The 14503-nt window shown below is 37.9% G+C and overlaps 1 protein-coding gene across 1 annotated transcript in view; it reads left to right on the top strand.

Annotated features, from left to right (window-relative positions):
* Positions 1-14503, top strand: part of ANOS1 (anosmin 1) — a 126381-nt gene that overhangs the window by 12747 nt on the left and 99131 nt on the right. The window contains exon 2 of the mRNA XM_056501306.1: positions 11717-11764. Within this exon, the coding sequence (XP_056357281.1) occupies positions 11717-11764 (48 nt within the window). The remainder of the gene's footprint in view (positions 1-11716; positions 11765-14503) is intronic.

Below are 14503 nucleotides of genomic sequence, written 5' to 3'. Positions count from 1 at the left end.
GTCAAATTCAAGTGGAAAGGGAAAGACTCACCCACCCTTCAACGTGCTCCTTCCTTGATGCCTGTTTTTCATCCGTTGTCAACACAATTTCATCACAACTTCTGCTGTTGTTGTAGCTATTACCATTCCTTAAAATAGGATAGGAATAAGAATGTGGTCTGCACACAAACTCTGCCAACAGGGTTTGCAGGTGTGGGAGCTGGGGAAAGACAGCAGCACAGACTTGTCTGGAGAAGGGCAGCATGACTTCCTCTGCTTGTGGGACACTCTTAGGAGAAGGACATTCAGCAAGTAATGTGATGTGTGGTATCTGAGCAGATGCCACTGGCATCTACTAGTCTTTATGACAGGCTTAATTTGGCAGCCCTGTGTGTTGACCTTCTGCAGAAGTGAGAACTGGGTTGGGAAAGGACAGGCCAAGGACCAAAAAAATGAGAGCAATAGAGAGAAGAGCATTAACCTGTCTGGTAAGATTTTTGTTGAGTTGTACTTTAGAGATGAAACAATAAATTTTGGGCTTATTAAACTGCACCCATTCTATCTTTTCTGTCTCTCTGCAACATCTACAGTGAAGGAAGATGTTTGGAAAGATTAATAATTAAAATATATCAGGGAAATCAGACGTCTTTCTGAAATGCTGCTTTAACTGTCATGGTTAAAGACTTTTTTTGTGTTTGTGTGGTTTCTACCAATATTGTGTTGGTTTTGGTTCAAATTGCAGATAGGCTATTCTGTTTAAGTTCAAGGGTCATTTTTAGTTGAAAAAAATCTCTAATTTCTGAATGACCACAACCCTTTTGCAAATGCTTCTAGGAAATCCCTGGTCAATCCCTGGTGAGGTGTACTTTACTCCCTGAGACAGGTCTTCTGTGAAAAAGGGAGAAAAACTCCCACAAGACTGTTTACACAACTCTTAGACCTCCAAGGACTGTATTAATTTTTACATATTTTACTTTTGAGAGCTTTGCTATGCACTTTAATAATTCCTTCAAAACTTGATTTTTGTATTAAAAAATGTTATAAATATTAATAGGTCTCTGGAGCTACCAATAAACAGTTATGGTCAAATTTTAGACTACATATTTCATCTGTAGGACTGTTATTTGGGCTAATCTACTGCTGAGATTATACTTTACTACTTGCTTTAAAATATCAATAGATAGGGAAACACAGTATTCATATTATGTTTATTGAGCTTATTGCTCAGTTATGTTTATCGAGCTTATTGCTTCCAAAGAGGAAAAATTTTATAGTAATACATCAAGACAATAGGACTAAGGAGATACTTGTCATGAATATTTTATGTTGAGAAAGGTGCTGCACGGAATACATATTTTCATTTGTTTTCCTTTAAGAGGGAAATGAAAATATATGTATCCATCAGCTTGTGGAAGTATGGCTGCTTGAAATATTTAGTATCTTGTAAACTAGTAACATGTGCCAAAGAGAAAGGAAAGACATTCCTGAAATTTATCATGTGAATTTCATGCAATTATATTGGAAATACATAGTATGTTAAGCCCAAGAATGTGACCATAAATTTGATGGTACCTCACTGAGTCATAGTCATAGAGTCATACTGAAGAGCTGCTAAGTTTGAAGGACATGTGTGTATCCATACCCTTGCCAAAGTTGCAAGTGTAGTATATAATGATGTCCCTCTCATACGTGCCAGAACAGAACAGGAGAAAATACAGTGAACCATCACATGGCCAGTATGCAGTACAGTATTTCTGTACTACTATTAGCAGTCTTTGTAATCAAAAATTACTCCATGACAATTCAACATGTGTGGACTAATCATTGTTTGTGTAGTTTATAGTTAGACTACTTGTAATGGACATTTTAGTTTATATAAAAATGCATGGTTATTCTTTGTGTGTGTTTGGGGTTAGTTTCTTAAGGATGTGATACAACAGAACCTTAAGCATTTTACAAATCCAGAAAGCAACGCTGCCCTGATTGGCCGCGAAACAGTGTGGCTTTTGAGGAAAATTTCGTGTGATAGGAAGTACTGAATTACTACTCTTGTGTAGTTGACAAATATTAGAAATGTCTGAGATGCATCTACACATTAGTGTTTTAACATTTCTGAAACATTGAATCCTACAGTATATTGTGAACTAGTTGTATTTTTTTCACATACAAAGTAGGTTGTGTATTTCTACATTTATATTGTATTTTACATAAGCAAGCATTATGTTTTTAGGATGCATTTTGTTCTTTTTGGTGTTAATTTCCCAAGGCTACACTTCTGTGACATCCTTGAGCCAGCATATACTTTTATTGTCTCATTATTTCAAATGTATAGCAAATGTAGTTTGACACAACAGAAGAGGTGCATTAGCATTTTGAAAGGGTGGGGATTTTGAAATAGAGCTTACAAAGAAGTAGTTTACAAGCTATCTTTTGCTTCCCATATTAATGCTATTAGACTGGTTTCTGTTCACTTCAACTGGGTTACTTCATCCCAAAAAATGTGTTTGAAAGTTGGCCCAAATATACTTTGAGATTCAATATATAACTTTAATATCTTCTAGTTAGTGTCAGTGTATTGAATTCCTCCTGTTGCATGGAGAAGTGAAGTTTCTTTAATCTGGATTCTTTTATAGATTGGTAAAAACTTCTGATAAATAGAGTCAGTTGAGATCAGTCTTAGAAGTGGTAAGAGTGAGGTCTGTGAAACCACAAGAAGGCAGTCATAACTCACAAGTGTGTGGGGGGACAAGGATTCCTGTGGCTCATTTGTTTTTACAGCTTGTGTTTATCTAGTAGTTTTTCTGTGCATTTGAGAAGACAGTGCTCCAAAAAGAGGAAAGGTGTCCCATACTTAGAGATGCAAATTTAATCCAAGCAATACATACTCTATTATCAAAACTACTGATCTTTTGCTGTTTCACTGGTAATGGCCCTTGGGTTTTGATGATCATCTTTCTAGGAACTTACTAATGATGACAGCCAGAGAACAAGTAGCATTGTGTTTCATGATTTAGGTGATGGTTGCTGATTTTACTTAATTTGTTTTTTAATTACTCTGGTCTATTTTTTTTTTCCTCTTTTTGGTTTATATGAAGTTGTGGCTTTTAATGTTTTGGTCTGTAACAGCAATAAAGATAAACTTTGCGCTGATATTCTCTATACAGTTCATACAAAGTCAAGGTCAATCTAGCTCTCCTTGTGGCCATTCATCTACAGGAAGACCCACCATATCATTGTGATAGGACCTAGCACATTACAGTTGATGGCAATGTCAGCATAAATCCAAAAGAAAACCTAAGACTTTCCAAAAGTTATTTGTGATAAACATTTTCTGGTGTTAAATCCAGATGTTTAAAATTAGATGGCAGTGTGAGTCACACTGTGATCCACAATAATTGAATTTTGGTTTATATTTGCAGTTATATCAGAGAATGAATTTTTAGGCTGATTAGTTTTATAAGTATTTCTTACATTCAGTCATCTCTTTAACTTAATTACCTTGGGTTAACCAGTAACCAGCATTGACTTTTCTATGGTTTAAACATCTGGGGTATAAAAATGGCTTTATCTAAGGGGGGGGTCATACATTTGGTTTGGTTGTGAGGAACTGTAGTGTTAGTTATAGTAACAGAATAACTTCAGGTGTTTGTTCCAAAATGTGTTCTTGCCCTCAGCTTCTTTTTTCAGGATACTGTTGCTTGGTGTGGTGTTTGTAATATTTGTTTGGGTTTTTTTTTTTTTTTTGTTTATTTGTTTTGTTTTGGTTTTTGTTTTAAATTTTTAAATTTTTTTTAAGAAGTTGTATGTCGTTATAATATGGCAGAGGAAATATATGTACATAGTTAAGCTTAATGCTGAATTTCTACATGTGTTTATATCACACAGTCATAAAATTATCTGATAATAATATATTAAACAGTGTGGCTAATATATGCCAAGTGCTGTTTGATTTTCTACCTTTTCTCACATTGGAGTTCTATGCAGTATTGTTTTGTTCTGTTAGGTTTTACCTGGTTTTATATGCTTTTTGTTTTCTGTTGTTTGGGTTGATCTTTATTTGGTTTTGGTGTTGAAAGTTTGCTTTGTGCTTTTGCTAACTAGAATAAATTCTAAGGACATTGCTTATACATCAGGAATAAATGAAGATGTTATTCTAGACCTTAAAGCACAGTCTTGTGCTGTCAGCATGGGCTGGCTCCTAGGGCATGGAAAGCCAGGGGCTGGGGGTGACCTCATTTCAGGCTATGGCCTCTCTGGGGGGAGCAGCCCCAAGGGGGCTGGCGTGGGGTGGGCAGAGCTGGGTGCTGGTAACAGGGTCATCAACAGCCTCAGGCATGGCAAACATGAACCAGGGTCAGGGAATGCCAAGGGCAGCTGTGGGATGAGTGGGTTCTTGGTGCGCTGGGAGAACTGGCTGAAGATCAGGGCTTAAAGGGTTTTAGTGAACACATCTGGCTGGTGTCTGGTCATCTCTGGTGTTCCTTGGGGTTCAGTTCTAGAGCCAGCTCTGTTCCATACATCATCAGTGCTCTGGAGGCAGCAGGTAAATGCACCATTAGTGCAAGTTTGCTGATGATACCAAACTGGGAGGTGCTGGTGACTCTTTTGAGGAATGAAAGGCCTTGCATAGAGATCTAGATAGATTAGAGCACTGGGCAGTGTTTAATGGGATGAAATTTACCAAGTAAAAAATGTTGGATCTGCATGATGCTGGGCACAAGAATAAACTGGCAGAGGAGGAGTTGAAGAGCAGCCCTGCAGAAAAAGATGGCCATGGTCAGCATCAGGCTGAATGGGAATCAGCAGGATGCTCTAGCAGCCAAGAGGGCAAACCCCATCCTGGTGTGCATCAAGCACAGAACCACCAGCTGCTCAAAGTGGTGATTATCTCATTGTATTCAGTGTTGGTGCAGCTTCACCTGTAGTGCTGTGCACAGTTCTGGCCCCACAATTTAATAATGATGTGAAAGTTCTTGAATGCACCCAGAGGAGGGCAACAAAGCTGGCCATAGGGCTGGAAGTGTGGCTGAGGACTTTGGGTTTGTCTAGTTTGGGGAGGAGGAGGCTGAAGGGTGACCTCATTGCTCTCTATCTGAAAAGGGGAAGTGGAGAGGAAGATGCTGATCTGTTCTTCCTGGGATCTACTGACAGGACAGATGGGAATGGCTCAAAGCTACACAGTAACATTCAATGTATTATTTGTTGATGCTTGCTTTTTTTCATTTTCAGTTTTATTAGTACCATTATATGGCAACAGAAATCCCTTCCTAATGAATTACTTCCATAAAATATAATATACAGTGAAATCAGAAACTATATAAAGAGCAAAATATACTCATTTCAGTTGCTTGTATTTCCTTCCTTTCTTTTCTGAATGGAAGCCAAGGAACCAGAATATTACTGCTATTTTGTTGTTTTTTATGGATGTTTTCATCTCATACTGTTCTTCTGTCCATGGTTTCTCCAGAGGATGGTCATCAAACTTGACTTACACTGGACAAGCATGTAGCAGAAATAATGCTAAAAATGTCTTTGCATAAGCAGTCCTTGAAAGAGTCAGTCTTGTTTCTGAGGTGGACCTTGCTATTGAGCTTTAACTTTCCCCTTCACCACCTCCAGCTCTATGTTTCTCCTACAGAGTGTTTTGGTTTCACTGGCCAGGTTTTAGTCTTCACTCTAGCCTGTTGCTGAGTCATCTTAAAATGCATGAGGGCTTAAATTTGCTGTAACTTGGTGAAAAACTTGCAGGGCAAGTGTTCATAGTGTTATATAATAAGGTATCCTCTTTTCATTTTCTGCCTTATTTTCAAAGAAAAATATGTTCCAGTTATTTATATGCAAAAGGTTAACTAAATACCAGAGCCCAGGAGAGGTGGTACTCTGTTTCCCCTGCCCATGCATTTATTACAAGTTTGTGTTTACTCTTGACAGAAGGGCATTGAGAAATAAATTTTTTTTTGGCATTTCCTATCTGTTGGTTTTGACATCTCTCCCACTAAGTGTACAGGCTTTCCTGAAATTCATTCCTAAGTGCACACTTTTGTATTTGGGAGCTGGGAAGCCTAGTTTGGGTTTGTTGATTCCATTTTTCCCCTTAGTTCCACATTTCAGAGCTGGGCCTGGGGACACAGCACTGACATAGATAAGTCCCTGTATTAATTTGTGTCGTAGTGAACGTGCAGCCAGGAAATGCATGTCAAACACAAGATATACTTTACTGTTACTTTTAATTTCATGCTGTTGAGATTTTTGAAAGGGTAAGGAAAATGTATATTGGGAGCTTCTCTTTTTACATCCATCATTGCAGCAGTTATTGATCTGTCTACTCAAATATTCTGTTTTACTTCAGTGGGTAGTGTTATTTGAAAGGTTTATTTCTATGCTTTTTTGTCATTTTGAATGAATCAGTGAGGTCATCAGGAGAGGCCACTTCTGAGAGACAGTGGTTTCACACACATATGGATTGAAGATTGGGCAGGGGAGAAGAGGCTTCCAAAACTGATAATAGGTATACAGCTACTGTCACAGCAGATTAAGTGGCTAGTTAATTTTCGTAGCTCATCTCTGGCATTTCAAAAGAAGGGTTGTATCTCCTAACATAAGTATGGACGGAGATGCAAATTAAGTAATTTTATACTTTTTTTTTTTTTTTTTTTGTCGTTGCTCCAATTAAAGACCAGTTTGTACTTGCTTGTGAATGTTATTAACTTTCTTTCCTCCCCATGGGGCCCACTGTAGATAGAAGATTGTTTTTGTTTTTTTCTTGTTTCTCTACATATATTTTTTTTTTTCCTTACAAGAGATGCTGCACAGCTTTCCTTTTTTCAAGGCACAGAAAATACATGTTTGTCTTAACTGTTAGGACCTTTGTGGTTTACAAGGGGAAAGCAAGTGTGCACAATTACTTGATGAAATGAATCTTGTAAAGTGATCTTGCAATCCTGTGAATCTTGTAATATTTACTATCATTTTGTTTTAGTTTCCCTCCCCACTTCGGTTTCTGCTTTTGTAAGCTCTTTTTCTTGTACATGTCAAGCAGCTCTGCTCTTTGAAGGTATGATTCTTGAATTTTGCCTACCATTTCCTTCCTGGCAGGTTGAAAGTGTGTGGGGCTCAGGTGATGACCTGAGTTCCTCTAATCCATCTCCTGTATGCTGTTGGAGACTGCTTTAGTTTCCTCTGCCTGACACCTTTCATGTGATGTGTCAGGCCTGAGAAGATGGGATCCTTGGAGTTCGTCCTGTTGAGTGCAGTTTGCTCTCTTCAGCATGCAGATTAGGATGCTTCAAGGTTGTCCTGAAGATACACTGTATTAGTATTTATCTTCTTTTTCCCTCTGCCTTCAGTCAGAGTTGGAATCAAAGCACAAGAGACAGAGTTTCATGTTCGGACTCAGTTGTTTATTTATTCTTATCTATAGTACAGTGAGTGCTACAGCACTTCCAGCCAACAAGCTAAAAGTGAAAAAATGGATCCATATCTCACTTGTTACAGGGTCTTTTAAAGCCAAGTAGTGCAATTAAAAGCTAACACTTATATTATTTATGCTTTTGACCCAATAACCAAACACCTGTTACACACAGTGCAGCACTTTCTAAGGGACCAAAAAATACTACCTAAAACCAAGAAGAAGGAGCAAGAAGGAAGAAGAAACCAATGCCCCAAAACCTTCATCTTGTTCCATGCCTATTACTATATTCTAAAACCCCAAATTCCAAACCCTTCACCATGTGATATTACATACTTCTATTCAAACTACACACCAGTTATTCTAACTCCATCACTCAAGTTTGGAAGCCTTGTCCAAGGCCTCAGGTGAAAAGCAGTGCTCTCTTGGGGGTCAGTGTCTGACAGCACAGAAAGTTCAAAACTCCCAAGCTTCAGGGTTCCAACAATGCTGTGCAAGGGTTATGAATGGGTGGGAAAAGTGGCATTTAACTCTTCCTTGAGGCCATTTCTGCACTGCAGATTGAAGACACCACTAAAGGCTACGTTAAAACTCACCAGCATAAGTCAAGTCAGAATTGGGTTTGAAGAAAAGCAGACATGAGGGAACTGAGGATGGGCTGTAGGAGCATGTAAAATGCTACAGATAAAACACAAATTTCTGATTATTTGAAATTATGGTTTCTGCCAGGTACACTGGCAGGAGCAATAATCACAGCTGAATGTTTGTGATTAACCATATGTTAAGATGCAGGGTGGAGGAGAGCCTTCATTTAGGGTTCGTGCTTGCTCTGGTACCTTGCTGTTCAGAGGAAACTGGTAGAATTTGTTTTTCCTTATACAATGAAAGATAATTCACATCATGTTAGTTTGTATGAAGTTGAAATTGCTAAACAATATTTTCATGTTCTGATAGGTTTCCTTTTTAACGCAAGTACTAAGTTTTCACTAGAGAAATGAAAACAGTTGTAGATGTTGAAATTATCAAGTAGGAGAGCCACACATCTGGGCATTTATGGCTTTGTTGTCTCAAGTAACAGATACAATTTAAAAGCAGAAATGCTTTTTTCTAGTTCAGTGGAAAGTAGCAGCGTAACTGAAACAAAGTGGTGAGCTGCTACTGATCTGTTATTGCAATCAGCTACTTCTGTCACATTTTATGTGAAGAAGAAAGAGGGATAAATTGAAACTAGCACATAAAATGTTGTTTTAACATTGCTGCTGGCTAGATTTGTAAATGGAAAGAATAAATCCTAATACAGCATTGAGAGTAATACTAAGGAATTCCCACTAGCTTATGTTATTTACAACTGTTCTAAAGTTTTATTTCTTTTATTTATGTCTCTTTTCAAAGGGGTTGGCCCTGAGATGGTGCTCATAGTTAGCTAATCTTATGCTAGTGAATCTCAGTTTTAGCTAAATTTTACATTAATGACAGATAAAAATGGTATTATAAAATCAAGTAGTATTGCATTGTAATCTGCTGGAAGATAAAATAAACTTTTGTAAAATATTAAAATTAAATAATATGAACTGATGTTTTAAAACACTCCTGAATAAGTGCAAATAAGTGGAAAGGAGTGAAAAAGAGTGGATATGTCTTTATATTAATTATCCCCAAAGCTACCTTGGTAATACAGGAGTAGAAACTGTACACATTTCAGCTCATATGAAAAAAAGACATATATAAATTTTCTGAAGTTCAGATTGAGAGCTGTGGTGAAAGCCAAACCATTCTGATGGTGAGTTTAGTGATTCCGACTATGGAAATGGTTCAAGTCACTTCCAAAATGATGAAAGTTGGAAGGGATCTTTAAAGGTAGTCTAGTCCATACCCTGGGATCTTCCATGAGATCATGTTGATCATTGAACAGTTCTAGTGATGGAGCATCCACCACTTCTCTGGGCAACCTATTCCAGTATCTCAACACCCTTACCATGAAAGTTTCTTCCCTAGATCCAGTCTAAATTTACCCTCTCTCAGTTTTCATCTGTTGCCCTTTGTCCTGTCACTACAGACCTTGGTCTCTGTCTTTCTCTTAAGCCCCCTTTATATAATGAAAGTCTGCAATAAGGTCTCTCTGGAGCATTCTCTTATCCAGGCTGAACAACCCCGAGTGTCTCAGCCTTTATTAAAAGGTTCTGGTCCTCAGATCATTTTCGTGGCCCTTTTCTGGACCTGCTCCAACATGTCCTTGACTTTCTTGTCCTGAGCATCCCAGAACTGCATGCAGTTCTCCATGTGTGGCTTGGGAGAGCACATTAAAGGGGGATCACTTCCCTTGACCTGCTGACCACATCTTGGCAGCTTTTGTGAACATCTGACTATACACTTGTATGAAGACATGCACAGACATGATCTTTTTAAACATTCATGGAGAGAGTTCTGGCTTCAAAGCATAGGCTTCATAGTTGTGGTAGCAAATCACTGTATTCAAGCTTACAAACTTTACTGAGATCAGAACACATGCTGCAGTTTTGAAAAACTATTGTGATTGTCTCCATTCTAATGTATCTGTTTTTCCTTCTGAATTGTACTTTGACAGACTCATAGACAGACAATTTTACTTTATCTGTGTGAGTTTTATCCATGAAAAGTTATGTATTGTTGTGGTTAAGAGCCAGCTGGCAACTAACTTGACATGTGCTCACTCAATTGATCTGTGGGTGGGACTGGGAAGAGTATCAGAACAGTAAAGGTAGAAAAACCTCATGGGTTGTGATAAAGACAGTTTAATAGGTAAAGCAAAAGCCATGCATACAAGCAAAGCAAGGAGTTATTTCACTTTTTCCCAGATGTTCAGCCATCCCCTTTGTCATGCATAGTGGTGATTTGGGAAGACAAACACCATCACTGCAAATATCCATCCCTTCCTCCTCCTCCCCTCGGCATTATATGTTGAGTATACCATATTGTATGGAATCTTGGGATCATCTGTCACAGCTGTGTCCCCTCCCAACTCCTTGGGTACCCCCAGCCCTCCCTGGTGGGATGAGGTGAGGAGCAGAAAGTGCCTTTATGCTGTATTTAAGCACTCTGTAACATATGTGTATTTTTCCATTGTTTTCATCTCTCTTTAATGAAAAAAAACAAAAAGAAAAAAAACAAAGAAGAAAGAAAAAAAGGTATACTGCTGCTATATTTGTACTTAGCATTCTGAGCATTCTGGCCTACCTGAATTCCTCCTTCTTGGAAACTAATTTCCAGATCTACAGCTGGTGCCAACTGTGGCGGCATACTGCAGTCACATTCCCTGTAGGAATACCTTTGAAAGGGTGTCCTTTTACTCCCTCATAGACTGACAATTTTAGTCCAATTCTAAACAATGAATTTACTAGAATCTTCATGCATTCTGTTTACAAAGTATGGATTTGTAAATGATGAAAGAAATATATATAATGCCCTAAGTATGCCAGCCTAGGATGTGTTGCAGAGTTTGTACTCTGTTTCTCATGTTCAGTTATTTAGGTCTTCCTGATGTTGTTTCACTCTTCCACTCTACAGAAAGTAAATACTTATTTTGTTTAGACCTTTAACATCACATACACTTCTGAGCTGTGGGGTTTTTTTTTTCAAAAATTGACACTTCAGAAGCATCTCTAGAAGAAGAACAAGTTCTTGTTTGTCCCTGTGCCAGCTTCATACTTCTCATCATGTTTTCCTTTAGCTTAAATTATTATTTTGCATGTTATACAGTATTGGTTATTTTACTGGAGTCAGGATAAATCAGAGCTATACTGTTTGCTTATCTTGGAAATGCACTTTTTTATCAAAATAAAAAAATTTTTTTATATAAAATAAAACTGGCACAGGTGACTTTTGGGAAACTCATGTTGCATTCAATTGAATTTTCCATTTACTTAAAGGTTGTTCATTGTCTTTGCTTGACAATTTATTTTAAGTGTTGTACAGTATTGAAATGCAACTAATGGACTTTTCATGAATCACTACTAATCTATATCAAATTCTTAAATGCAAGTGTTACTGTTTGTCTACTAAGCAATTCTAGACAGCAAATGTTTACAAAGATGGACTAAAAGATTACTTTGGTCAGTTTTCCACCAAACTTGCCTGCTGAAATGCTTTCCTAACTTTTTTATGTTCTCTTTAAACATGTGTGGGTTTTCAACTCCACAAAAGGGACTAGGAGTCAGGAGTGGTAATTACATTGTGGTATATCATCATTGTCCAAGCAGAACTGGATGGTGCATTCCATTTAAATATGTTAGGATGAATGTATATAGCCTGAAAGAAATACTAATGTTCATGTACATTTCCTTTGTTTTTCAGAACAATGGGTCGCTTGCTTGGTGCCAGAATCATAAACAGTGTTCAAAGGTAAGTCCTATTTTTTTCCCCTCTCATTTATGTTACCTATCTGCTTTCAGTCTCTTGTGTGTAGATTGTGCTTTTCTTCTTAGCCTGTTTTCAGAAGTGTCTGTTTATATTTTATTTGGAAACCTCAACCTGTAATAAAATATCAAAAATTAAAACCAAGTGATTTACTCTTTCAGGACGAAGAAACTGTGTTGGAGGATACATATCAAGTGTAGTTAAACCAACATAATTCTGTCATTTTAAGAAAGTTTACACTGGCTGGAAACTGGTGTCTCATTTGTGTTTTTTTCAGTATTTTTGGTCAGAACAGAGTAAAACTGTCAATAACATAAAAGTCTTCCTCCAACAGCACCAGGGTATTTCAACATTCAACATTTCGTTCAGTTTAATTTTTATCTTGAACCTGAGTTTCTTTGAAAGTATTCTTGACACAAATCCCAGTGGCTCTACTGATGCCCCTTTCCCATTCTAGCACTTAAACTTGAAAGCTTAAAGGGTAAGTGAGCATATTGTCAACTGATTCTCCTATGCAAGGCTCTTTCTATGGTGCCTGGATGGAAGCAGTGATTTGGGAGCTTTAGTGGGTCAAGTGAAATTGCACATTTGTTGCTGACTATTCATAAACATAATGGAAGCTGCATTCATTGGAAATCTGCCTAAACATCCTAAAAATGTATTTCTACCATGATTTAGGCCTTTTAACTTCAATAATTATTCTTTATTCATGAATGTTGTACTGAAAATGGAATTAAATCTAAGTAGCATTGTTCTGTACTGTTTCAGTAATGCAATTGATGTAAAATGCTGATGCTAACCCTTGATTTTAACACATGTTGATTTCTTGTATACATTTAAAGAATGAGATTACATATTTGCTGATCTAGCTTCTGTTAACATAAAAGGGATTGGAAATGGGCCAATTTTTTGACTGTTCTGTTGCAGGTAAATAAAACAAAGTTAATTGCTTTTATCAGTATTAAAATCCAGGGTATAATAAGAATGGAACATTTCCTATTAGCTGTGAGACACTGCTAAGGATTTCACTTCTGCAGTGAAATCTTACTCTTCTTAAAATTCTTATTGAAAACCCCAAACAGATGTGCAAAGGATGTATTTCACAATAACTGAATTTCCTTTGCAGGAAGGCATGAGAGGCTTGTTCCACAGTGATCCTGATACAATTTTTTAAAAATTTGATTGTGAAGGCTGCTGCATCTGCAAAGTTTTCCAATGGTTTGTCTGCCCAACAAAGATGCAATCATACTAGAAAAGTAGTCCAGGCTTTAATACAGGGCAAAGGTTATAGGAATATCTGAGTCACTCCCAAGTTTATCAAATCTGCATAAGATGTATATAAGCTGACGTGAATTTTATCTTAAAATTGAATCAGTATTTTGAAACCAGTGTAAGCATGCTACAAATTTATATTATATTGTATTACAAAGCAATTAGAGTTTAAGTTTAAAATTACTTAGCATGTGCTTTGCAGTCATGTTACCCTGTTTTTCATTCTTTCTTAGGAAGATAATGTATTTTGCTTAAGAAAGCAGCTTTGCCATATTTAGAAAATAAATAAATTTAAGCTTGGCAAATTATTAACAGAGTTGAACTTAACCATAATGTTGTCTTTTCAGGATAGCTTTGATATTATGTGTTTTGCAGTGCAAAGTTAAACAATTGCTTTAGCTAGCTGAAATTTTCAAAGTGATGCAGGGAATTCTGTTAAGCTTTTAAAAATGCAAATTCCTTTCACTGCTTCTCAGCAACTCAGTGGAAGAGGTTTATATAAGTGTGACAGGTAGTGGAGGATTCCACAAGGAATTTTGTGCTGCTCAATCTTACTACAACTAGCAACTAATGAAAGGCCTTGTTGGAGATACAAAGGTTGGGAGCAGCCTTGGCTGCAATGACCATGAGATTGTGAAATTCAGTATTGGCAAGAAGGAAGCAGGGCAGCAAGCAAGACAGTAAGCATGGGCTTGAGGAGAGCAAGCTTTACCCTCTTCAGGGGTCTTCTTGGAAGAATCCTATGGGTACAGATCCTGTGGGGAAGAGGGGTCCAGGAGAACTAGTTGTTCATAAGGATCACTTCTGCAAGGCTCAAGAATGATGTGTCCCAGTGAAAAAGAAAGTGGGCAAGAAATCTGTCTGGATGAGTAAGGAACTCGCTTCTTTTCTCCAGTGTAGTAGGGAATACACAGGAGATGGAAGCAGGGTCAGGCCACTTGGAATGAATGTATAGAGGTGTCAGAGTGATTAGAAATAAGGCATGGAAGGCCAACATACCTCTGGATTAATGGAATGGGGTCTGTGGTAACAGAGGACAAGGAGAAGGCGGAGTTGCTGAACACCTTCCTTGCATCAGTCTTCACTGACGAGCAGCCTTCAGGAATCTCTGACACAGGAGACCTGGGTAAAGGAGTGTTGTAAGGAAGACTTCCCCTTGGTCAGGGGGGATTGGGTTAGAGAACACCTTGGTATCCATGAGTTCATGGGCTCTGATGGGATGCACCCACATGTGCTGAGAGACCTGGTGAACACCATAAGTGGGCCAACCACAATGATCTTTGAAAGATTGTGGCAACTGGGGGAGCTGCCTGAAGTTTAGAAGAAAATAAATGTCACCCCAGCCTTCAGAAGAGGCAAGAAGGAAGACCTAGGGAGATTCCAAGTAGTCAGCCTCACCTCAAACTCTGGAAAGGTGGTGGAGTGCCTTGCTCTGAAAGCCATCTCTGTCCA

This window comes from Oenanthe melanoleuca, chromosome 1, assembly GCF_029582105.1.
Source record: "Oenanthe melanoleuca isolate GR-GAL-2019-014 chromosome 1, OMel1.0, whole genome shotgun sequence".
In the NCBI taxonomy this organism is placed as follows: Eukaryota; Metazoa; Chordata; class Aves; order Passeriformes; family Muscicapidae; genus Oenanthe; species Oenanthe melanoleuca.
The sequence above is the reverse complement of the archived record's forward strand: the minus strand, read 5'-3'. Positions and strand labels throughout refer to the sequence as shown.